The sequence below is a fragment of the Ailuropoda melanoleuca genome, chromosome 13 (assembly GCF_002007445.2).
Source record: "Ailuropoda melanoleuca isolate Jingjing chromosome 13, ASM200744v2, whole genome shotgun sequence".
Classification (NCBI taxonomy): Eukaryota; Metazoa; Chordata; class Mammalia; order Carnivora; family Ursidae; genus Ailuropoda; species Ailuropoda melanoleuca.
In genome coordinates this window covers 32,670,241-32,696,581 of record NC_048230.1, presented here as the reverse complement: position 1 = coordinate 32,696,581, position 26,341 = coordinate 32,670,241, and the positions used below count along the sequence as shown (strand labels likewise).

Below are 26,341 nucleotides of genomic sequence, written 5' to 3'. Positions count from 1 at the left end.
GGAGCAATGGCGAGTGTGCCCCGCGGACAGATGAGCCCGTCTCTGCCGGACGAGGGATCAGCTCTGCAGCGTGCCTGTGACCGGGGATACCGGTAGCCACGGAGAAAGTGCTTGCAATAGTCCGTGAAAAACAAGAAACTCCAAATTATGCATCCTTATTTGAAAATAATACGACAGGCCTAAGGGTTCCTAGAAAAATAAGATCAGTTTTTGTGGTGAGGTGAAGGGAATGTGGGTGCGACTTTCCCGGCCTTCCCCTCCCCCCAGGAACACGTGATTTTTAATCCACAGAGGGCTCCGGGGAGCGTTCCTGAGTCTGACGAGCATTACCACTGCTCCCCACGTACTCGGGGGCTTCCTCCCTTCTGGCACCTGCCGGGGTTGTACCGCCTGGCTCGCTCGTGGTTGGTAGAGTGTGTGACTCTTCTGACCAGTGAGATCTAAGTGGAAGTGCTCCAGGGTGGAGCACTCTGGCACTGGAGCGGGACACCCCAGAGCACCTGCTCCCGTTCTACCGCAGCAAGGCCAAGATGGCAACTGCGCCATCAGCGTGGGTCCTTGGGTGATCTCTGCTGATTGACAGTGGACGTGTGGCAGAGGCAAGAAATAAGCAATCAAAATCAGGCCTGGGAAGTCACGCCAGGTCTCTAGAGACAGTCACTCTACACGATGACTTGAAACATCTCTGGCCATAGTGACTGCCCCTCGGTCTTTCCAGAACCCCACCACTCATTGTACAGGATTCCAGAATGGCCTCCCCACATACCCCCTCACCCCCGTCACCGAGTCGAGCCCTCTTTAGGTGTGGGTGGACCTGCAGCTGAGCACCTCCCACTCAGCCCTACCAGCAGCAGCGCCGGGCAGCCATCCTTCCCCAGCCACCTGCCGCAGCAAGTGTGAGGGATCGGAAGCGCTCAGAATGGCCCAGAGCCCAAGCGCTGCGGTCAGATGTCTGGGCTTGAGTCTCGGTTCTCCCACATCCCAGCTCTGTAACTCTGGCCAAAGCACTTAATAATAGAACCTCACTGAGCTCCTCACCTGTAAAGTGAGATCGCTAGTATGTACGTCAGTCATATGGTGGTTTTGAGGATTGAGTGAGTGATGCCTGCAAAGGCATTCCACACGGTGCCCGGCTCACAGAGCCTGCTGCTGCCACCGTCCTTACTGCTGTTCACTCCCAAACAGTGGCCATCCTTCATCAGGCAGTGTAGACTCCCAGTGCATGATCACGGAACGTCAGGGGCACGTGTCCTCCCTGGGATGTGCTGCCAGGAGACGCCCGTCCTCAGGGCCACACAGGGATGGAACCACAGGGTGACAGCCCAGGGCTGTGCCACAAGGACACGCGGTCCTATGGCTTTTGTTGTAGCTTAGGAATCTTATCGCAACAGGTGAGCCCAAGGGGCCTCAGAGAATCCTTCCATCCCCGGCCCGTATGATTCACACTGGATTAAATAGCTCTCTTTCCGGCAGAAAGGGGGTAAAGGGTGCAAACTCTGACCCAGGAGTATCCTGTAGGACTAATATCCTCTGGTTCTAAGGGATGCTGGATGCTGTCTGGGGTGCATCAGGAGCCAGGGGTCCTGCTCTCAGTGGGAACACAGAGGGGACTTCATGGTCAGTGGGTTCCTTGCTCAGTAGTAGGCCCAGCTCACCTGGCCCAAGGTGGTTCCCTTGCCAGGAGACAATTAAACAGGTGTGCTAAGCCGGTGCCCTGCACAGAATGCCCCCCCCCCAGATTCCTTCTTCCACGTCAGCCGCGGTGGGCGGTGGGGGGAGGCATCTGCATTGACCTCATTGTCTTCAGATGCAAAGGTTCTTGCTGCCTCACCTGACAAGGACTCCTGGGCACGATTTGTCTGAGTTTCTCTTCGGAGAGAATTGCTCTTAAGCCCGCGGCTGGGATGATCTGTGACTCAGCCCCTGTAGTGCTCCTGCTGCGAGGGCTTGAGCGTCACCAGACGGGCTGGTTGACTCTGCTGCTGCCGCTGTCACCGCGGGGCCCGAGCTCCAGGAGCCCTTCGCATCTGCTCTGATGCTCTGCGTAGTTTCTCCTGAGCAGCAGCCCGCGGGGGCCCCACTGGGAGCTGTCGATTGGCCATCCGGGAGCAGCACCCGTGCCCTGCTCGCATCCTGAGTACTGTGACATTGGAGAGTGTGAACCCAGAGGAAATTCAGAGTGGGGCCCCCTGGAGGTGTGTAGTTCGCAGCCCGGAGCAGAAACCCTGCCATGTCTGCTTTCATTACAAAGACCTCCTTGGCCAGAACTCAGCCGCACGTATGGATCGCTTACTAGGGAAAGTGGGATGTTTTGTGGATGTCCTACCACAGGTGTCCAGAAGTAGGTTGAATGGTGCCAGGCAGAGAAGAGGTGGTGGGCTGGATGCAGGACTGGCCTCCAAGGTAGCTCTTGGCCAGTGTGGCGACACCCACACCCTTGGGCTGTCCTGCTCCGTCTCTCTAGACAGAAGGTGACCCAGGTGACCGCCTGCACACACTAGTGGGGTGTCTGTGCCCAGCTTCCTTGCCCATGGGCATCCCAGGCGCCATGTTACTTCTGCCCAAGGAAACTCACTACGGTGGGCTGTTCCCGCTCTGCTCAGAGTCATTCACAGGCAGGGTAATTTTTTTTTTTAATTTATTTATTTATTTTAGAGAAAGAGCATGAACAGGAGAGGGAGAGAGAGTCTCAAGCAGACTCTGCACTGAGCATAGAGTCTAACTCGGGGCTCGATCTCACAACACCGAGATCAGGGCCTGAGCCGAAACCAAGAGTCGGATGCTTAACCAACTGAGCCACCAGGCGCCCACAGGCAGGCTAATTTTAGTTTTCCTCACCCACCTGCATGCTTCGACCAAATTAAACATTCTTTACGCCAGGTACTTAAAACCAAAAAAGCAGCCTATTTATTTATATTTCTAGGCCTAATAATAATAATAAAACCCAACAACAATAATGGCACCAGTCCCACCCCCTGTTCTCCCAGACGTGGTCCCAAGGTAGGGTTCTTTAGAGACTTAGCATCTTTCCCTTGAGCGGGTGTGGCTCCCATGTGCTGACCCCACCCCCAGCTCCTATTCAGGGCTGGGGTGGGGAAAGGACTAAGGCTGGGGGTCAGATGAGCAGGTTGGAATGATCTCGTGGTGCTTTAGGGGAGCAGTCTGCTTGGGTCCGTTGCTCTCTCTCACTCGGAAATGTTTGATAAGAAGGGGTTGATAAGAAGGGGTATCCTGCTGGGGCGTCTGGGTGGCACAGCGGTTAAACGTCTGCCTTCGGCTCAGGGCGTGATCCCGGCGTTATGGGATCGAGCCCCACATCAGGCTCCTCTGCTATGAGCCTGCTTCTTCCTCTCCCACTCCCCGTGCTTGTGTTCCCTCTCTCGCTGGCTGTCTCTATCTCTGTTGAATAAATAAATAAAATCTTAAAAAAAAAAAAAAAAGGGTTATCCTGCTGACTACGGCACAGCTATCTTTGAGCCATGGTTTATATGGACACTTTGGTACATGGTTTACATGATTTACATTTGGTCCTTTGGTTTACATTTGAGCTGGATTCTGCATTATCAGAGCCCTCACTGTGTCAGTCAGAGTGACAGAGACACCTCTTTTCCCTGAGAAGGAAAATGCAATGAGATGAAACATACGGGGATTCTCTCAGCTGTGATAGCTGACGCCTGGTCTGCCTTTCCTATGCTAAACCCAAGGTTAGCTAAGCCTAAAGGGACCATTAAGAAATTTCCCATAAACCCACTTATCCTGTGTGCTGTCCATCCAGAGTGACAGGTACTTTGCCAGACCGCTTATGATTAAAGACATGCTGGAGGAGAAAGCTTGAAGGGCGTCCTGAGCTCACCCGTTCCTCCCGGGGATTCTAGCAGCCCCTTCAAAGACTGCTTATCTGCCCATCCAGTGCCACCAGGCACCCTTCAGCAGGCACCCGCTGGGTACAGGACAAGCTGTCGGGTGTTTCGCAGACTCACCAGGGAATCCCATTTTACAAATTGGAAAACTATATCTTAGAGAAGTCGCTTGCCTGTGGACACCCAGCTAGGAGGTGGTGGGGCTGGATTTCTGGTCCAGATCCGCCTGACTTTAAAGCCATGGCCACCCACAGCGCTGCCAGCCTCCCGCTCTCCCTGGGGGGAGTGTAAACCCAGCAGAAGAGGAGAGGGGAGTGTCTAGTGGAAGCTAAGCTCCCATAACTGCCACCACGCAGGGGCCAGGCTCTCTACAGAGCAGCTCCCTGTTGGGCCAGAAGGGCCCTGGTGTGCATTTCTGGACCTGGGGAAGTCCCTTTAGCTCGTGCCCTGGTGGCCCCAACGCCCCATGCTCAGAATCTAAAGGCACTAGCATTCTCCACCTGCCCCACCCCTGCACACAGAGCCATCTGTAACCTAACTTGATCATAATTTAATTTTTTAACACATAATTACAAGATTAATGGATTAGTTGTAATTTATTTGCAAAGCATTAAAAGCATTACTCAAAAACATTTTCCCTAAAGATTGTTTTGAGTTGCCCAGGGCAGGATAATTAAAGAGAAGGAGGAAAAAGTGAAAAACACACAACCAGCAACCTAATGAAAGATAATCAAATAAATCAGCAACTTCACTAAGCTAACTGTGCAGCCCAGAAGCCCGGTGTGCGTCTTGGTGCTGAAACGGATCTCCAGGCGCCACATTAATGAACCACCCTGACTGTTTTCCCATGTCTCTGTTTTCTGGAACAGCCTCCCTTTGATGGTGAAGATGAAGACGAGCTGTTTCAGTCCATAATGGAGCATAACGTTTCTTATCCCAAGTCCTTGTCCAAGGAGGCCGTTTCCATCTGCAAGGGAGTAAGTAGACCTGCATTCCTTTTATAATCACTGACCGAGAGGGTCGACAGGGGAAATGTCTTCCCCACGCTTCTGAGAGAGGTGGCAGAGAGCCCACACACCCACGCCACCGCCTCCAGCCGTCAGGGGCTACAGCTTGGTGACGTGCAGGGTGTTGTGGGAAACAGCCTGGAGAACGGGTTCTGACCCCCAGACTGCCTGGAACTCTGGCCCAGGCAGCTAATCCACGCTGTGCTTTAGTTTCTCATGCACCTTATGAAAGTGTGCCATGAGTTACCAGAAACAATCACGGGCCCTCGGAAAATGTTCGTTCTCTTCCCTTGCCTGGCTTGGTGCATCTTGGGTCATTCTTCATTCGATCCTCTTCTTTTGAGATGGAACATGTGTGCAGAAATGGGCACGAGTCGCCAGTGTGTAGATGAGTGAATTTTCACAAAACAAATACACGCATGCAATTGCACCCAGGTTGTGAAAGAGAAGGTTTCCGACACCCTAGAAGCCCCCTCCCTTCCTGTCCTGCAGAGACTCCCCACTGCTCAGGATAAGCAGCGTCCCCCGCTCGTCCCCGCAGGGACTAGCCTTGTCTGTTTCGCACTTCGCACAAATGCAGTCTTGCGGCGGATGCTCACGGGGCCTGGCTTCTTACCCAACACGGTGATCATGGCGTTTCTCCGTACTCCCTTGTGCGCGCCCTTCCGTCTTCCGCACGCTCACATGGCAGAGTTTACTTATTTGTGCTACTGCTGGTGGCCTTTGGGTGGTTTCCTCTTCGGTTTGGGGCTGTCACAAATAGAACCGCCCTGAAAACTTCCAGGCTTTGCGTTTTGGGGAACCTAGGAGCTCATTTCTGTGGAGGAGATGCCGAGGAATAAAAATTACCAGGTCCTGACCTGATTCATTTTTAATAGTAAGGCTTTAGGCCACAAAATTATCGTCAGACCTGGTGGGATGGAGTGTAACACACTCCTAACATCTTCTGGNAACATTTTCTGACGAGTTTGATTGTGTGGGACACACTGATCAGGTGTCTTCCCAGGGCAAGGCACTGTTTACACACACAAATACGGAGAGCTGGGCCCTGCCCTCAAAGCGTATAATCCGTGTTCGCCTCTGTCTCCCGCAGTGGACACATGGGAATTACCACCTGCTGGTCACGGCATTTATTTTTCCAACCATGAGTCTTTGATTAATACGTTTGGTCCAGGCAATAAATAGGCGTACGACGCTTGTTATTAGCACCATAGGGGATACTTTCCGCACACACGGTTTTTAGTGATTGCCTACATTTTCACATACATATTTCTTATAGACCTACAAAATGGCAGCTTGAACACAGTGTATAAAGACACCTGATTAAATTCTTATGTTTGATTCTGGGGCCAGGTTGCTCCCCTGTGTCCTTTATCATAAAAATCACTATGGAAAGACCCATACTGTCAACACTGTATTTGTGAGTTGGGGTCACTCTGTGCAAGCTACTGATTTCTTGGGGTGCTCCCCAGGCGTCCACGCAGTCAGGGCTCGTAGCAGAGCTGACAAAGGGAAGGCACTACCGGCTGGCATTCTCTTTTTCTCCCTAATTTTAGTTGTGTGGCGGGGGAGGGAGGACCCTGTTTTCTCTCTTTTTTCAAAAACTTTTATTGAGGTATAATTGACAAATAAAACTGCAGCGTGTTGAAAATGTGCCACGTGATGGCTTGACACGCATATACGCCGTGAAAGATTCCCACAACCAAGAAGTCACGTCCGTCACCTCCCATGGTTACCTTTTTGTCTTTTGGGTGGAGAATACTTAAGTTCTACTCTCTCAGCACATTTCAGTCACACAGTACGGTGTCATCACCTCTAGTCACCACATCACCCATCACGCCCTCTTTCTGCTGCTTTCTAGCTGATGACCAAACACCCAGGCAAGCGGCTGGGTTGCGGGCCGGAGGGGGAGAGGGACGTGCGGGAACATGCCTTCTTCCGGAGGATCGACTGGGAGAAACTCGAGAACAGGGAGATCCAGCCACCCTTCAAGCCCAAAGTGGTGAGTAGGGGACGTGGCCTGCTCCTGAGCCCTGTGCTCTTGAATCCTAGAGGGGTCCCACTCGTCCTTTCTCTGGGGAGAGGAGGCCGGTCACCCCCGCCTCTGCAGGTTAGAAGAACGTGGCCAGGTACCTGCCTTGCCTTCAGTCTGTGGTCTGAGCCCCCAGGATTCCTGCTGACTTTCAGAGTCAGCACAGACCAGGCAGGGATGGGGGCCTCTGCCCACCGGTTGGGAGGCTGAAGAATGCCTACCAAAACTGAGGGAGAGCCAGGGCGCATCGGCTTTGAGGATCAGGCTTCGTGGACTCAAGTGCCGGGCAGAACTGTGATCCTTGCTCTGGGTCCTTGACGGGACGTCTTGTCTGGGTCCAGCGCTCCGGGCTTTGCTTTGCTCCTGAAACATAACTCAGTCTCAACCAGCTCTTCTGCACACCCTGGCTGCACTTCCCGTGTTGGCCTCGGCCTCTTCTGCGAGGAGTGCGTGTCAACCCCATTCTGGTTTTGCCACCGTCATTAAGACTCCTCCCTCGTGACCCCCGTTTTTCCCGTTTATTTCACAAGCGCTATGTGCCAGGCCCTGTTCTTTACAAATTAGCTCCTTTAACCCTCTCAACAGCCCTGCACAGTGGGTAAACTAAGGCACAGAGAGGCTGAGTAACTTGTCCGAAGACACACAGCTGGTAGGTGGTGTTCTGGCTCTGCGATCTGTGTCCTTACCCCACGACACCATCGCTCCATTGCAGTGACTGCCGTCTGCCCATCTTCTGACTGTTGGTGGCAACCAGTGTTGGCCTTTCTTAACGTTTCTATCTCTGGAGGTAAACTCAGGAGTCCTTAAGACATCGGGCTCCTCCCTCATGCCACCTGCCACTTCACGGTGCCTCCCGGGGAGTCTGCTTTCCCCCGGATCCCATCTCTGGGGGCTAGTGGACCATGCCTTCCAGCTCGGCTGCCGTCTCTGGGTAGTCCCCGTGCTGCCCTGGCCCCGAGGCTGCAGCGAGAGCAGCTCTGGCCCATGGTCTGTTGGAGAAGCACCCACCCCTGTCTCCCCCAGCAGGTGCTTCTGAGCAGGCAGAGGGGCCCCTGCTGGGGTGGCTGAGTGACTGACTAGTCGGCACAAGCTTTCTTCTTAGAGCAGCACCCTCCTCCTCAAATACGCTGTGTCTCCTCTACTCCAAGAATAAAACTGCTGCTGGGGAGCCCGCTTCTCCTTTTCCAAGATATTCTTAGCACCAACTGAAGAACTAAAATAAATCAGGTCAGCTGACTCCTCCTGAGTCATCATGTCCAGCAGGACCCTTGTATGTCTGCACCCACCCCTTCTCTTCGCCAGTCCCGGACACAGATCTCAGGGGGTTTGCATAGGATCTTTCCTCTCCGTGTACAAAGCCTGGTTTGGAAGGGGATGGGGGCGTGAAAGCAGCGAGGAACACTGCAGACGGTCTCAGAACATTCTGCTAGGGATTTTCTTCTTCGCCTTTCCTATTTACTGAGCCTTCTTAAAACATGAAAGGCACACAGTAGCCTCTTACAGCTCAGTTTCCATACAGGAACAGCAGAGATCACACGCTGACCCCGCTTTAGGTGTGAAGCAAAGTCCGGTGACTTGTCAGTCACTTTCCAGAAAGGGGCGAGATGGAGCAAAGTCAACCATAAGACACATCTTCTATTTATTCCCACCTCATCCCCAGAAGAAACTGTCTGTTTGCATGGTCTTCCGCTTTCTCTGGACACCGGGGCCCTAAATTCAGAGGTAGGGGAAGAGGGTGACTCGGGTCCAGGAGCCTGGAGTCTTACTGCACTGTTCCCTGTGGGACCGCGGAAATCACCAGAAACAGAGCCCTAACCGCGGTGGGCAGTTGAGTTGAGCCATGAGCAGTGTGTGTGTTTGTTTATTCCTGGAGTGCTGCTGTTGGTCTTTTAACTGAACACTACCATGGACTGAGGCCCTACAGCAGAAGCTTGCATGTAAAAGGCCTGCTTGGCGGTAGGTCTGGTCAGAGGGAAAGCAGGGACATCCCTGCTCACAGGGAGCCTTCCCAGGCCAGAGCCCCTATCAGGCAAACGTGCGCACAGGCAGTGGAGGGGACAGCAGGGGACACAAGGTGGTGCTGGGGTCAGGAGCAAGCAGCCACCAGAGGGAGCGGCAGACTTTCTGCCCCAGGGCCGAAGAGCATCAAGGGCAAAGAGGTCGACCAGAAAGTTCTGGCTCCTGGGAGAGCTTGGTGTCCTCCAGTTCCCCTACAACGTGTCACCTGCCCAGCGGCAGAGTTTGGCCTCTAATCCCAGCTGAAGGGGGCATCTCCGGCGCCTCTGGGATGACATTCTGTTCCCCAGGTGCCACACGGGAGTGGAGACACCACACGGCAAGGACAGTCTGGGTGGCGGGAGAGGACGTTTCCAGCAGCGCAAAGCAGAGGCCGGGTCCGGACGGCACCGTGGCCACATGCAATACGCCGGTGTCCACACAGCCACCAGGGAGAGCTACCGGCGCGTTCGAGAGCTTCTGTGATGCTTCCCCGCTTTGTCGGTGAAACAATTCCCTGATCCAGAGCTAATGAAAAAGCCTGAAGAGCAGACAGATAAAATCTAGAGCTGAGGATTCCCCAAGGGGTGGTTTGTCATTCAAAGGGAGACGGAGCCATACATCCTCGCTGTCACCGTGGAGAAAACAGGGAAATGCGCTGCCGTGGAGGCTTGGACCTGCGTGTGCGCTGATGCCCTCCCGGGGAGCATCTCCCCTCTGAGCCGAGTCGAGAGCCCCGGCTGGTGGAGCTGGTCTGCTTGGTGAAGTTGGCTCTGTCAGCAGGTGCCGTGAATCCATGTCCCTGAGATTCAGCAGGTTAAAGGACCATTCCCTCCCGGCTCCCACGAGATCAAGCCTTTGGTCATTGAGAGTGCTGGCCGTAAGGCCCCAGGCACCCCCAGGTATCTGCAGGGTGCTTCTAGAGGTCACGTTTGTGCTCGTCAGCTCTGGAGTCTCATCCTGGCTTTATTTTTTAATTTGCTTTTGAAGCCCCAGGAAAGATGACTCCAAAATCTTGAGCTTCCTTGGGAGAGTAGGGGTTAGGCCCAGAGCTTATGCAGAAGAGCCAGCATTCCCATAGCGTCCTTTTTTTTTTTTTTCCTGCCTACCAAAATGACATCACGGAAGCTAGACCAGAGGGCCACAGAATATGTGAAATTCCACCACCAAAGACATATTTTGATGCACGAATCCATCAGGCGGCTCCACACAGAGCTTCCACCTTGCGGCCATGGTAAGGTCAGGACCTGCGGTGCAGCCATGGCTGGATTCGGTTTGAAGTCGCTCACAAAGGAAAGCGGAGAGAGGAGAGTGGCTGGTGTCAGGTGTGTGGGACTGCGGCCGTGTCCCCTGACCGTGGCAAGTCTGGACGCTCGGGGTGCACATCCCCAGGACAGAAGGGGCAGTGTTAGAAGAGCCTGCGGGAGGCGAGAGCCTGCCCCTGGGCAGCCCGTGGCGGGGGAGTCTGGTCCTGGCAGAGCCACGTCCCCGGAAGGCCTCCGTGTGCCATCGTGAAGGTGAAGACGATTTTCTAGAAGGTGGGGCAGTCACGTATGTTCTGGTGGATGATGTAAAACAAAAGCAAAAACAGAAACAGCTGTATTGTGCTCTCCTGGAGATGAGCGCACTCTCTCTCTCTCATAANATGAGCGCACTCTCTCTCTCCTTCTGGATGGAAAAAAAAAGCACACAGCAAGCTGGTTTCCTTTTTCTCAAAGAAAGCCCAACCATGGAAGAGCCTCTGATCCACAGACCAAGTACATCAGCTCAGTATTTGGCTGATGTTCTGAACAAGCCTGAGTCCTCAAAGAAGATTCCATGTAAGAGAGTACCTTTTTTTTTTTCTTTTAAGTTTAAAGACGACGTCAGTCCTGAAAAGGTTAATGTTGAGCTGCTGAGGGAGAAACATGAGGGGCCCGGCTGCCTCCCACAGCATCACGTACCCAGGGAGGTTTCTCTGGAAAAGGAGGCTCGGCCAAGCCCACTTGACCCCGCATCGTGAGAACCCGTGGAGGGAAGGAGAGCTCATTCTTTCTGCTTTGCTTGAAAAATCAAAGGCTGAGTATCCCCTTCGAGGCACACATGAGCCCAAGACTCTGATCCAGCGTCGCTTTGAATTTTGCAGGCTTTTACCCTGATTTATTATTCATGTGAATAAAATGCCCAAGAACAGCCTTCAAGTTCCCATTCATCCTGCGCATGATAAATAACAGTTTATACAAATACCAGAAGTGGAAAGTTAATTGATTTTTTTTCTTTTTTTGAATTCTGTCCGTTGGCACCAAGGAGCAGAATAAGAATAGCTAGTTCACAGGCGAGCCAAAAACCTTCACGATACTTAAGTGGTTATTAGAGAGAGAGAGAAAGATTAATCTATAAAGTTAACACCATGAAATATATTCCCAGACCTGATAGGTGAGCAGAGGACTTTGGAAACAGGCTTGTCTGTCACGAGGAGCCTTTCTGGGGAAATTATTGTCCTTGTGATATCAAAAAGAGAGGGGGGAAAAATAACTTTCATCAGGACACCGTCATCCTTGAGGCAAGAGCCAGAGAACAGGAACAGTGGGTACAAGGGTAGGTGCCACGGTGGTGAGATTGCACAGTCAAGTCCATTTTCCCAGTCACCCTGAAATCCTTCACAGGCGGCTGCGGGTTTGGTTCCAGATGGCCACGACATAGTGCTTGCCGCAGTAACACAAGGCAATGAATTTGGGGGTTTCCCGGTGCATCTAAAAGTTACGTTTATGCTATCCTGTGGTCTAGTAAGCGTATGCTAGCATTACATCTTTAAAAAAACAATGCACGTAGCTTCATTTAAAAATACTTTGTTGCTGGGGCGCCTGGGTGGCACAGCGGTTAAGCGTCTGCCTTCGGCTCAGGGCGTGATCCTGGCGTTATGGGATCGAGCCCCATGTCAGGCTCCTCTGCTATGAGCCTGCTTCTTCCTCCCACTCCCCCTGCTTGTGTTCCCTCTCTCGTTGGCTGTCTCTATCTCCGTCATATAAATAAATAAAATCTTTAAAAAAAAAAAAAACTTTGTTGCTGAAAAATGCTAACCATCACCTGAGCTTTTAGCGAGTTCTATCACTGATCACCCTAACAAGTATAATAATAATGAAGAGGTTTGAAGTATTGTGAGAATTACCAAAATGTGGTTTGGAGACAGGAAGTGAGCAAACGCAGTTGAAAAAAATGGTGCCGGTAGACTTGCTTGATGCCAGATTGCCACGGACTTCCAATTTATCAGAAACACAAGGTCTGGGGAGTGCAGTAAAGCAAGGTGTTCACAGTGTCGTTAGCTTGTCTAGAAAGTTTGATGCTGCTTTAATTATCAAAGTCAGTGCAGCATGCCTTTTTAATTTTTGAAAAAATTTAGTTTTGAGATGACATCTAATTTTCTGTGTTGCAGAAGAGTTGCAAAAATGGCCTGAAGAATTGCTACATTCGCTTCACCCAGACTCCCTAAATGTTTGCATTTTAGCCCATTTGCTTTATCATTCTGCCTCTGCATCTCCGAGTGCTCCTGTGTGCAGACACACACATAGGCGGGGTTTTTGTTGTTTTTGTTTTTGTTTTTTTTGAACCATTCGAGAGTAAGTTGCAAACAGGATGCCTCTTTACACCCACCTGTTGCATGTGTCCTGGCTCCAACCAAGGACATCTCGTGGTACTGCTCTTTTTAAGAATCCCTGTGCAAAGGTGATTCCACAGAGCAGCGGCCATCCAGGTAGACGGAGGGTGCTGGAGCACCGGTCTGAGTGCTTAGTGCTGTAGGCAGCCTTGGACTGCATGTAATCGTCCTCTTGGGTAGCGGGTAGGTTCATTCTCTCGGCCGTTCAGTAGTGCCAGGAACTGTGATGCCACATAAAAGTGAGGGATTCTGAAGCCTCAGGGAGTTCCACCAACATATGAACACTAACCAGCCTTTGGAGACTGGAGTCTGCCACCTCACGGTGTCCTCGGCTGTGATTTAAGCCTTTAAACTAGCCTAAGCCAGCTTCTACTTGGTTGATGAGAGGCAAAGAGCCTGCCTATTCTTTGATAACTACTCTCCCAAATGCTCTTTTTTTTTAATATTTTTTTAAAGATTTTATTTATTTGCAAGAGAGAGCGTGAGAGAGAGCATGAGCAGGTGGAAAGGCAGATGGAGAGGGATAGGCAGACTTCCCCGCTAAGCAGGAGCCCAACTCAGGGCTCGATCCCAGGATCCCTGAGCTGAAGGCAGACACTCAACCAACTGAGCCACCCAGGTGCCCCAATGCTCTTCTTTAAAAAAAATAAAATAAAATTATTTGAGAGTGAGAGAGAGAGAACACAAGCAGGAGTGAGAGGCAGAGGGAGAGGGAGAAGCAGGCTCTCCACTGATGAAGGAGCCTGACACGGAACTCAACCCCAGGACCCCGGGATCATGAGCTGAGCCGAAGGCGGATGCTTCACTGACGGAGCCACCCCGGCTCCCCAGATGCTCTTCTGCTTGAAGGAGAAATGGAAAGACATGAGATATTTAAGATTATAATCAAGATAAATAAGAACCTCAGTCGCAAGCCTCAGGGAGCGTCAGTGGTGAGGGATGGTACGCGCACAGCCCGTGTGCCTCAAGGCGTGTGAACTGACAGGCTCCTGTTGTCTGAAGTAAAGGTCTCCTACACCGATGGTCGTCACAACAACTTGTTTTGGAAAAGGAGTCTTGAGTCCTCCAAAGCTGGCCATCGGTATCAAGACAGATCCAATGGAGTACATGTTTTTATTCCTTAGAATTTGGCCCAGGATAGGCCAGGACCGTTCTCTCATAGACATGTGGCTCTGACACCCACAAGAATCCACTCGTTTAATGTGTGGCTCAGAGCTGAGTCTATCAACAAACCCATCAACAGAACCAGCTCGCTCTGGATCAGCATTGGCCCTTTCGGAGATGTGCTCTCGTGCTCGCTTCGGCAGCACGTATACTAAAATCGGAATGATCTAGAGAAGATTTAGCGTGGCCCCGGCATGAGGATGACACACAGATTCCTGACATTTGCTCTGAGGCAACAGATAAAGGAGCACTGTTTAATTTGGTCTAAGAAACGAAAACCTGTCTCCAGTCTCTCACCACAGGTCGTGTTGGCAGGAGGTGAAGGCGGTCCTAATCCCTCTTTAAAAAATCATTGTTAAAATACTAGCTCTGTGTGGTGAAATAGGTAAGCATGTAAAGATGGATACAAAATGACAAGACGCTGTCTCCCCCACCCCAACTACTGGTGCTGCTGTTCACTCTCTTCTGTAAGCTTCTGGAAAGCTGTGAGCATGTGTGATCATACACACAGCGAGGTGGTACCACGCGTTCCATTGTTCACCTTACACCTTTCACCTGGCGATATATCCGGGAGATGTTTTCACGTGAGCGCATGTGGGCCTGTGGCACCCTTTACACAGGCCATTCTGATTCTCGAGTTTCCAGGACAGGCACTGACTCTTTTCCAAATACTCTCCTCTGTCCATTCTTATTCTCCAGACTTTCTGTACCAAAATGCACTGGCTGCAGTGGGCATCCAGGCCTTCGGTGAGCACATTTCCAGATCCTTGAGTGACTAAATGAGCAAACTAACCCCACTTTTTAACCCTAAGCGTGTGCTCCTGCTTGTGTTGGGTCATGCACGGAAGACCGTTCCCTGAGCATGCTGATGTTATAAAGGGCTGCTGCCCAGGGCTTCTGGCCCCTCACTGGATGGTTCCATGGTGTGGACATGACCTCCCAGGAGGCTCAAAGCAGAATATTCCCATTCATTTCTGCTGCTGGTTATTTAACGAAATGAAGTCTGTGCACAACTGTGTGTCAGAAAGCCATGCACAGACGTCAGCAGGGTTCCTACTAACGCTGCACGAGGACCACCGCACAGTGGGACTTGAAATATGAGGGTCTCCTAAGATGAAACAGGTCCTGCTACATCTGGCAAAGCCAGAGACATTCCCCACCTCTATAAGTTTCCTTTCTCCTTCCTCTTGCAACACGCCTTTACTCTCGCTTGGTTCCGCACTCTGCCTGCTCCTCTGGGTTTGGTTTGGTTTGCTTTGTAATGGCAGTGTTTTCAAGCTACTCATACTCACCCTAATTCCCATACCAGTGACCGTGGGGTTATATTCTACATGACTGAGACACCAAGGTAAAGGCCAGGATTGAGACCAACACATGTATTGTGCATTCTCGGTTGCCTCTCCCAGGTAAGAATCGTGAGAAGCCGACTTGCGCGGGGCAGGCTGTCTCTCCCCACGGTCCTTAGACAGGGTGCACAGGGTGGTGAGTGGACCGTGTGCCACCCAGGGCCCTGGATGGGCAGCGCTGTGATCCCAAAGTCCACCTGGAGTCTGCCTCTTCCTATGCTTTGTCTCATCGTTACCATGCCTGATTTCCCTTGGGTTCACTTTATTAATTGATGAGTTTACCAAATAGATAGGAATGTCAAAACAACAAAGGACATATGTCCCAAATCCAGAGCTAAGGAAGGCAGGGAGGTCATTAATAGTGTTCATTCATCCCTCATGTATTAATCACACGGCTTTTACATGCTGGGTGCATGCTGTGTCTTCGGTCGTATCATGCCTGATTAGAAGGGACTGCACACACTCTTGGTCCTTTGATCCCCACAATAGCCATGGAAGGTGGATGTCCACATCCCCATTTTAGCTTTACAAAGAGGTGTGGTGAGTTTCCCAAAGCCATACCCTGGGCTTTTGACTTCTGGTGGGTCCTTCTCCTCACTGGACCTCCTGTTTTTCCTAGGATGTCAAACACGGTCTCCGCTCTCAGGGAGTACGAGAGGAACTGTCTGGGCTCACACACTGGCCCAGCTGGGTGTGGGCTCCCCCACTGCTGCCCTCCTCTCCTCCATCTTTGTCCCACACCAGTTGTATTGTGCTTCACATCCCCGATGGCAGAAGTCTCCGTTGGTTACAGGTGTGGGTGGCCTTTGGAGGTGAAGACAGTGCACACCCTGACAAGGGGTTTTGCTCTCAAGCAGCAAATGTTGCCTGCAGCTGCTGTGCATTGTCAGGTGGCCTCGAGCTCTGAGGTCATGGCCAACACAGACCTGCCTCTTGTCACATGTTGCAGTGGAGGCTGCCCTTCCAGTGGCCATGGTAATAACCTTGTATCATCCCTGAGGAAGGTTGAGAGGATGTCTGTAGTCTGGCCAGCCTCATTCTTTGCCCCCACGATTGCTCACTCAGTCATTCACATGTACCACCCAGTGCCCCCGAACCCTTCAGCCTCTTCTTGCTCCCTCGCACAACTAAGAGGGCGTCCGAGCCCCACTGCCCACAAGACAATGGTTATGAGTAAGGTTGGCCCACAGACAGCAGGAAGAATATTTTCTAAGTGTAAAATATAACATCTTGTTGAAGACTTTATCTTTTCCCCAAAGATCCAAAGAGCACTGATCTTCATTATCCTTTCTGGTCATTGGTGGTGGTGATGATATGAGGGTAGTCACAGTTTTCTACATAAACATCTTGAAAAATGAGTAGGTCAAGATCTTCTCTGGTTTGACTTAAAGGAGATTGTCTATATCTGGGCTAATTTCACTGAGTTTTGGAGAGCTCATTTTTTAAAGCATTAAGAGATCCTCCATGGTGGAAAAATAAGTACTATTTCTCATAGCACCAAACCTGTGATAAAAGTCCCCCCCCCCGCTCTTTGAGGGGGGAAGCAGCATCTGTCTGGTGGGAGCTCCCTTGGAACAAGAAGTCCTTCTGAGTCTTGGATCTCATCCGACCCTCAGATGCAGCCTCCAGGTGTCCTGGGCTTTCCCGCCCAGAGCTTGCTGAGATCCACTCACAGAAGCCGAATGTTTTTTCTTTGCCTTCAGCCTGTCCCTTCACCTCAGTGCCTAGGTTTAAGAAAATCTTTCCTTTGCTAGAAGGTGATTTCTCTCTCAGGATCAGGGAACATTCCAGAGCAAGTTAGAGTGGAATGGAAAAGGAAGAGGTTTCTGGTGGTGAGCAGTTCTGCTACCAGCCGCCCTCCTCTTATGCACTGTGATACTGAGCAGGGCTTGGACTGGCCTGGTCTCCGCAAGCCCCTGGGCTCTGGGCCGGCAGCCCACACAGCACAAGGCCCGAAGCAGCGAGGGCTTCTGTGCCATGTGTTACCACACCACAGACATGGCAGCCCTTAGGAGTAACCCTCCGTGGGACAGCACTGTTAGCATTTCACGTCCTTGAGCATCTGTCCCCATCCCCAGGTTTCTCGGTGCTGATGTATATGTGGTCCCCTTTTTAGATCTCAGGGACTCTTCTAGTTTTTTGTTGATTTATTTGGCAGTTAAGCCATGGCTTTTGGCACTTACCATTAGAAGATGATCCGTGAATGCCCTAAAGATGGTACCCAAAGGAAAGATCAGACCCGTGCCGTCTTTTCACAGAACAGATCGACAAATCTAGGGTTCGATGGTGGGAGACACATTTTACCTTGGCTCGCCTTCCTTTTCCTTTTAGAGACTTCGCCTTTTACTTTTCCCAAAAGTTCCTTCCTGCTCATCTTTGCACGGTTAGTGAATAGCAAGGGAAATGCAAATGATCTCTTTTTAAGGGAGCACACGTCCCAGCCTCTGGGAGCACCTACAGTGCATTCGAAGTGCACTTGAAATCTTCCAGGCCCTGGGCGTTGATTATCGAGTTCCCAAAGGACGCCCTCCTCAAATACAGCTACACCATCTCACATGCGGGAGGCAGGGCCTGCGTAACGAGCAGGCCCAACAGTATGGCCTCCATAGAGAGGCTGCCAGGGCCCCGTACAATCCCCTGCCTCCCTCCACACCCATGCCACATACCCACACAGCAGTCCCTGGTGTGGACTCTTCCCCTTTTAGAACTGGGTGGTCACTCATCAAAATGAAAACACCCCCAGAAGGGGAAGCTGTCAGTTATGAAAGACCTTACTTCTGAACTCATGACGTGCCTTAGGAGCAGGGTGGAAAAACCCTAATGAAGCTAGATTCTCAAGGAAACCTTCTAGAAGATGGGAAAGATGTAAAAGAGGAAGTGGGAATACAGTCTGCGAGACTAAACTGGCCTTACAAAAATAACAGCAACCCTTGTGCTCTCACCGCATGCTGGGGTCTGTGCAAAACACTGCACCCTTAACCTTCATAGCAGCCCCGGGAAGGGGCGTGGCTCTTCTGCCCCCTCTACACTCCAGGGAGTGGGGTGGACCCCCCCCCCGGCCCCTCTTCACAGTTTCCCTAAAGCTATCCTCTGTTAAAGATCCAGGGATGCCGGGTTATAAAAAATTGTGCTAACTCGGAATTGGTTCATGTCGCCCTCCGGTACCAGCAGGTGGAAGGGTGATCATTTGCAACATGTAGGATATCATGATTTTGTATCACCAGCGCAACCCCAACATCCCCTGTCTCAGAGTTATCTGGGGTCCTGGGGACTTCAACATGCCCCAGCCCTCCTGAGCAGCTGAGAAAGTGAAGACACCCCTTCCCCTGATTTGGGGTTGGGCTCCCAACCAGTGCTGTGCATGCTGCCCTGTTTCTCAGAGCCTCTAACAGGGCAGCTATGCCTGCAGCCCTGTGTTGGGTGCCCCGGTAGACCCTAGGGGAGAGGAATATCCAAGACAGACAGGAGACTTGGCGCTCCCTGCTCAGGGCACCAGAGCAAAACCCCTCCAGCCTGAGACCACCTGTGAGGGAACTCCATATCAACCTGCCAGTTGACCAGATAGCTCTAGATATGCTGAAGCCCAGCTGGGCCCCAGGGTGAATGTCCCAACCTTGCCACCACCCCTACCTCCATATTGGTACCCAAAGGAAGAGCAGTGACTGAGGTTTTTAGAACTTTCCAGTTGCAAGAACAACGCGCCTTTTACTTTATTACAATTATGGTTGCAAAGAACCACATATGGGACAGAAATCTCAACCTCTCGGTTCAGAGGTCGCTGTCTGCATTCCCACCCAACATCCTGGCCTTTCAACATGGACCGTGACTGGTGGCCCTGTGCGTGTGGCATCATGCTCATAGCCCGCTTGCTCTATGAAGTGGAAGTGAAATAAAACAGGCCATGTCCTTGCTGCTGCCTTACTATCCGCAGTGCCTTTCTACGGAGGGGCTCAGTTCCAAGAGTAATTGAAGGTTTACAACCGAGTGACTTTGTGTTACTGTTTGCTGTGACTGGCTTTGGAATCCAGGAGGTGTGCAGATTCTCCAGAATTCTTCCTGCCTCTCCCAGTCCCAATTCCCCCGGGCCACGCTCTTCCCTGCAGAGGCCTCTCAGAGAGCTGCCCCCTGTGCTTTGCAATAATTACTGACCTTTCCCTCTTTTTCTCTCTTCTCCGCAGTGTGGCAAAGGCGCAGAAAACTTTGACAAGTTCTTCACGCGAGGGCAGCCTGTCTTGACACCACCTGATCAGCTGGTCATTGCTAACATAGACCAGTCTGATTTCGAGGGGTTCTCGTATGTCAACCCCCAGTTTGTGCACCCCATCTTACAGAGCGCAGTATGAAACTCAGCACCGAGAACCAATGCCTCCCCAGCCCCCAGCTCCCTCCCTCAACAGTGGGAAATGATCCTTAACCCTAAAATTTTAAGGCCATGGCCTTTTTCCTTGTTCCGGATGGGGGGGCCCTGAAAATTTTAGGGTTATTAGTCCAAATGTGAGTAAATGTTCAGGGTCTCTCTTACAACCAAGAAACATTATCTTAGTGGAAGATGGTATAATGTACAGTGTCCAGTTTAATTATGTAGAAGTCATTATCTGGCTGTAGGTTAACCCTTCCTAGAAAGCAAACTCTCCCCCGTTTTTGGTACGATTTGATATATTTTCCTTGCCCCTCTGTCGATTTCCACCATTGGGATCCCCCAACCAGAGATGTTAAAATGAACCTGTCCCGGGGCCAGTGACTCATCACCTGAGACGTCTTTGGAACGAAGAACGGGGAGCCCAGAATGTGAGCCGGGTGGGATTGGGGGTGGGGGAGGCTTTGAAATACCTGCTGCTTCTGTTCTCTGCCTCAGGGGAAACAGTCCCTAGAATTCAGGAGGCCGAGATGAATCAAGTCCCCACCGGTGAGTCCTTTGCAAGTTCACCGTTACCAGATGTTGACAGTCTTAACCCAGTCACGGTCCAGTGATTACTGGTCTTCAAAAAGAAAGCGAGGGAACCTCAGATGAACGTTGGGTAAATCTGTCAGCTCCCCTATTTGGTTGATCATTGTCTTGATACTTGCATTTCTTTTTAAGAGGCCAAATCTTCTAAGGACTTTGCTAAACGAGCATGTGAAATCATTTCAGATCGAGGATAAACCAGTGCGTATGTATGTTCATTTTAATCTCTGGGAGATTATTCTGTGATCCAGGGTGCCATCAGCAATCATGCCACTACTCACGAGTGTTGTTAGCCAACCCCCACCCTCCAAGCAATATTTTGCTACCTACTTTCTCAGAAGCTGAAGCGTACGCCCCACCCCCTTTTGTACTTATTTATTTACTAGGCTGCGGTGTCGTTTATGAGAGTACGGTGTGCAGTAACTTAACAGAGTGTCGACTGTTGCATAAGTCTCCACTGATCGATTTCCGTCCCATCTCCAGCCCTTGACATCCGCTAAGGGATGAAAACCAATAGTTGGGTCCCCATTTCCGGTTCATGTTGAATGACACACCTGAGGCTGTAGAATCAGGAAAACCTGGATGCACATCAGCTCGAAGATGTTTTATTGCTAGAAGGATTTTAATATGTTTTGCAAATGCATCATGCAATGAATTTTGCATGTTTATAATGAACCTTAATAACAAGTGAATCTATATTATTGATATAATCGTATCAAGTATAAAGAGAGTATTATAATAATTTTATAAGACACAATTGTGCTATATTTGTGAAGGCTCTTGTTTCTAATCTGCTTTTATGATTAAGTTTTCGCTTAATTCCTCTCTGCGTGCTTCCTCTTCCCCCATCCCCACCCCCCCCACGTACCCTGCACATTGGCACTGTATTGGATATATTAATTTTTTATCGTAGATCTAATTTTAAATGAATGGCTATTTTACATGATCAATTAGGCTTATATATATATAAATATATATATAAACATTTGATTCTACCTGCAAACAAAAGTTTTTGTTTTCGGAGATTATTTCCGAGACTACACACTCTCCTCACTGCTCAGCGCCATTTTCCACTCCTATGCCACTCTTCCTCTTGGGGACCTCAGGAAGTGTTTGACTCCAATCTACCCTCGTCTGTTTGTGTAGGTGTAATCTTGTCACCGCCCCCGGGCTGGACTTTGTTTGGTTTTTCCTTTTCAGCCTTGTTACTGTTGGTGACTCTGGGTGGGAGGGACAGGAAGACGCCCTTCCTGCTATGTGCGTGCGGACGCCCCGGAAGCACACCATCCACCTTGCTGCCCCCGGAACGACTTGCCCGTTGCTCCGGCACCTACAGACTTCATGGGACCACCGTCCAGTCCAGCAGCCCCCCTGGGCACAGCTGTCCCCTGGCGCTACCCGCAGACTCTTTGGCAGCCGCAGATTTTCTTCCCCCCGTTGCTAGAACCAGCCTTTCCAGCCTTGCGAGGAGGGCCTCTGTGGTGACACCGCACTGACGCAAGGTCCTCAGAGAAGCCAGCCTCCTACGACAGAACATCCAACACGGAAACAGTTGTCAGGTCTTACGGGGCCGCTCTGTTTCGCCTTGTTCCCCAAATGTGTCTCCCATCTACACGCTGCCTCATTTTTACCCTCTCTTTGCCTGAAATTCCTGTAACACAATGACCATGGAAGGGTCTTTGAGATTGAGAGGCCTGGTCTGTCCTGGGAACCCTTGACTGGAGGAAGAGATGGGGTAGGCAGTGGTCAGCCCAGAAAAGAGCAACTTCCTCTGCCGTGTTTTATGGGCTGTAGGCGTCGGAACCCAAAAAGGGCCCCAGCACGCCCAGAGCTGCAGTCCTCCTGGTCCGTGCACATTTAGGGGACCCTTCCTCGCCAGGTACACCTCATTCGTTTGGGCAGAAAAAGGACCAGTTTATGGAACGAGCCTAAGAAACAAAAGAGCCAGTCACCCTGCCCCAGAATGGAGCAGCAGCAGATCGGACCCCCAGCCAAGCCCCAGGCAGGGAGGAAAGTTTCAAAAAGGAGCACATGGGGGCTTCCGGACCGTTCATTCCCAAGCCCCACGCCACCTGCTCGTTTCTGAGCCAGCCACAGTCTCAGGCTTTCCCTCGCACAGCCAACACATTTCCAAATTATTCATAATTCTCCAGGAAACATATTCAGCATCTCAGCTGGCTTGTATTCTTTCAGAATGTGTGGCAGAGTCTTAAAAGAAAATCTGGCTGCAGGGCCCAGCACTCCGCCTGCGGGACAGCAGGCTTGAGGACAAACTTGGGGGAGGGGAGGACAGTAAACCTCAGGGCCTGCGGAAGTGTCACCGTGATGTGCCCTGCTTGGGACATGGCTTTGTACCGAATCTAGATAAAGGCTGATGTTTTAAAGGTCTGAGCAGCCCAAGACAGTTATTTCTGAAAGAATAAACCGTGGGAGTGACCATTACCAACTGTTAGACCAGCTTATAAAAGAAGCGATCTCTACAGTTCGGTAGTGTCGCCCCGCATCGTGTGCATTGTGTGAAAACCGCAGGGGAGGGGCCCTCTTTTGACGGCAGCTGGCAGCTGGGATGAGAACACTTGAACTCTTGAAGTTCAGCCCCCCAGCGCTGCCCGTATCACGGGGGCCTTGGAGCTGCGGCCCTGGCAGAATCTCGCTCAGTCTGGTTCCCCACGGGACCCCTCGGTCCGTGACTCTGAAGGGTCATTCACGTGGCCTCGCGTGCTTTTCCCCTGGACAGTGGGGGCTGCTCAGCCCCAGAACTTGGCTCTGAGGCCGCAGGCCGGTGGGCTGGCAACCCCTCTCCGCATCTTGTCTAAAGACGCTAGATGCTTGGTGTCGATGGAAGTATCTGGAGTGTGAGGCCGGGTGTAGCCCTCAGAGGTTAATGGGAAGAACTAATTCAAAACGCCTTCTCTTTGATCCCCAGGAGCTGGGGCCAGCGAATGCAGAACCTCAGTCTGGCTTGTCTTAGGAGATGTGTCAGGCTGCCGTATTAGGCATTTTGGCAGAAAATCAGAGCATTCAGGGCACTTTGGAAACCTGACGGGAGTTGGCTGGCTGGAAGGTGATGAAAGACTGCAGTTGGCACAACCCGCCGGTTGTGGAGCGCCTCTCTGAGCCGCGTCCTTGCTGGAACGAGTGTGCAGACCCAAGGGAGCCGCCCGCCGATGTTCAGAGAGGGGCGAGGTCATGGAGGCAGAGGTCTGTAAGGTGTTTAAGAGAAATGCAGGGGTGGAGTGTATCCAGAAGGACGCTTAGAGGAGGAAAAAGACAGGAGAGCATGGAAGGAGAGGGCATATCAGGACAGAAGCTTGCCGCCGTTTCCAGTGGCTTTGCCTGCTGCTTGCTGGTGCGTTTGCTCTCCACCTCGTGCGGGTCCTGGAGAGCAAGTGTGTTGCCAGGGACACAGGCTAGTCCTCCTCAGAAAGGGTCCCCAGCAGCCGCTGGAAGCCCCCTGCCCCTGCCTGCCCGGAGGTGGCCCACAGTTCTCCGGGCAGAGCCAAACCATCCCGCACGCCCTGGGAGCCAGGAGGTGCCCACCGTCGTCCTCTGTGGCTTCCTGCCGGGAAGGAGGGTGGCAGCGGATGGATGCGGAAGTGGCAAAACGAACCAACACCACCGTTCCTACCGGATGGCGCTTAGCAGGAGAAATCTGGGTGTTTTGCTGGGATTCATTTTCTCAGGGCTGAGGAGGGAGGAAAGGTGAGAGTCTTGATATTTTTAAATGCCTCGGAAAGGCAACAGCAGCTGACAGTCACTTCCTCACTTTGGTCTTACGAAGTCGTCTGCTGCTTGTGTGCGCATATCACACCGTTTCCTGCCTCTTCAAGCCCAGGAGGGCAGGCGTGCCTGACCCCCCACTGAGCACACCTGTCATCATCAGGAAGGAGATGCTGACCCGGGGACCCAAAGGATGATGGTCGTTCAGAGTTACAGCAGCAGCGAGGCCATGACCGTTCCAGGGAGGGAAAAGGGCGCTGTGGTTCTTAGTGACCGCACGCTAATGGGACAAGTGGGGAACGGTTTTTTAAAACATCTTCCTTGAGTTGCTTGGGTCACATCTTATGAAATATACCGGACTGTAAACATGTCTGTCATTTCCCATTTGGGCCAGTGAGACAAAATCTAGGGAATGTTAGGTATTTCTGCTGCGGAAGATACAGAAACTTGGGAAAGGTCACCTGAGTTGTAGTGAGTGAAGGCATCTAGAAAGGGTGTCAACCACAATCTGGTTCATTTTCTAATGTCCGGGACTCTTTGGGAGGGTTAAAATCATGTATGACTAGGACCCCTGTGCCTCTGATCTGTGTGGTCAGGTGTCCATTGATAATTGTGTAGGTCAAACTCAGTCATCAAACAGCCTCACAATGACCCTACACTAAGGCCCACAAGTTCCAAAGACTTTTTTTTAAACCTTAAGGAAGAAATTAGTTAATTCCAATAGAATAACAGAATACTGGGCTATTTGTACTTTTTTTATAAAGAACTTTAATAACTCAATTCTTCTTTTAAAATAAGTTTTTAAAATAAAACTACTGACAATTTGATAAGATTCCAATCCCATGGAGCCTGTAGGAGGACTCAGCGGGGGTCACCTAGAGCGCCCCTGACCTGCACTCCCACTGCAGGATTTTCCTATGCCACTGGTATATGGAGTCCACATCAGAATGGCTGGGAATTCGGGTGGAATGTGTTGGCAGACTGATGCCCTTCATGTTTTTGATGCACACTGGGGACAACCGTCTAAGGTCTGGAAACTTTTGGACCATAGGAAAGATAGCTTTATTGTCCCCTTCCAGATGCAGCCCTAGGATAGCATCCCCCTGGGGTCCCTGGGATCCCTTTCCTTGCTCTGTGAGGCTCTGTGACCACCTTTTGGTTTGGGGGGGGGCAGAGCACTTCCTCAGCTTGGTCTCCAGTCCCCACGGGTCCCCCAAGGCTCACACTCCGTGAAAATTCAGAGGTGCCCTGTAAGTATTTTGTCCACTGGGCAATTCAGATATACTTCAATATCCCCGAGAAAGAAGAGATGGCAGCAAACACTCCCAAGGGCATCTGTCTCCAAATTCTCTCTTACGTGAGTAGACAGTACCCTACTTTTCAGAAACTATCAAGTCTCCTTTATAAGAACCTTTTTTTTTTCTAAAATAAGACAAAAGGTGGCTTTGCATTTTCTGATTCAATAACTGTGTCTTTGTTTCCTCTGCTTAACTTTAGGCGTATTTATCCCTGTGATTGTCCATAGATTTTTGTGGCTGGTCTTCCTGGGAGAAAGGGATTAAGGGGATTAGTGGACTGTTCAGAATCATCTCTGAAAGCAGTTATTCTTTTGAGTCTAAATGGTCTAAAAATTCACCTCCTATCCCTTCTGTCAGGGTCTTTCAGAATATCTTTTATAGATGGTCAGAGACATTTGAAATCATTGCTTTTGCTGAGAGAGAGAAAGAGTGTGTGTGTGTGTGTGTGAGAGAGAGAGAGAGAGAGAGTGTGTGTGTGTGTGTGTGTGTGTGTGAAGGACATGTCATGTTTAAATCATTCATTGGAAAACATCGTCTAAGACCCCAAATCTGTACAGAGGAGGAAGGTGAAGAGATGGAGGTCGAGGCTTGTCCTTCTGTATCATCACCTTCGGACACCAGGTAGAGGCCATTCAACTGCCCAATAACGTTTGGTGTAAAGCAGGCGGGGTGGGTGTGCAAATGACTGCGCGGCTTTCCTCAGTTTGTGTAACCTCTGCTCTCTGTTTGCATGACATGCTTTGTTAGATACATTAGCTGTAGTTTGGAAGCAGGTGTGTACGAATAAATATAATGATCATTCCTCAGCGTCCTTGGTCTCATTTGCTCAGTCCCTTTGTCGCATCGCAATTACCGTGTAGCAGACGTGCAGCCAGCATTCCACCCCGGACCTTTCTCTGTCCATGCGTGCCTCTCTGTTCAACTTCACGCTGGCTTTTCTTAAAATGCTTTGTGCTTTGATTTGAACCCCAAACAGTTACTGGGATAAAGGAGCAGCAGGTCACTCCCCCGCTCACGTATCAGCCCTTGGCGGAGCGCCTGCTGGGGGCCGGGGGGTGGGCAAGGGCCAGGAATGTGCTGGAGAAGAGAGCAGAAAGCCCGGGCAGGGAGGGGGGGCCTGCCTGCAGAGAGCTTCTGTTCTTCACCCCCAAATGGCAGGGGACACACAGTAACTGATGAGGACGTTTCCATCCTGTTGGCCACGCTGTGCACCCGGCTTTAGGACTGCCACTGCTCTTGGCATCAACAGCCTTCCTCCTGGATTTATTTTATTCATAGGCAAAAAATTGAGGGTAATTTTTAAATGTGAAACGGGTAGGGACATTCCAAAACATCCAGAG

At 51.1% G+C, this 26,341-nt stretch overlaps 1 protein-coding gene and 1 non-coding gene across 2 annotated transcripts in view; both read left to right on the top strand.

The window, feature by feature from the left end:
- The window catches only part of PRKCA (protein kinase C alpha), a 406,370-nt gene extending 380,558 nt beyond the window's left edge, over window positions 1–25,812 (top strand). The window contains exons 15-17 of the mRNA XM_002921719.4: window positions 4,730–4,837; window positions 6,729–6,869; window positions 19,217–25,812. Of these exons, the coding sequence (XP_002921765.3) occupies window positions 4,730–4,837; window positions 6,729–6,869; window positions 19,217–19,381 (414 nt within the window). The 3' untranslated portion in view covers window positions 19,382–25,812. The remainder of the gene's footprint in view (window positions 1–4,729; window positions 4,838–6,728; window positions 6,870–19,216) is intronic.
- Window positions 13,820–13,927, top strand: LOC117795900. Its single transcript, XR_004620047.1, has one exon. It is a non-coding gene; the product is annotated as a U6 spliceosomal RNA (small nuclear RNA).
- Window positions 25,813–26,341: the final 529 nt, after the last annotated feature.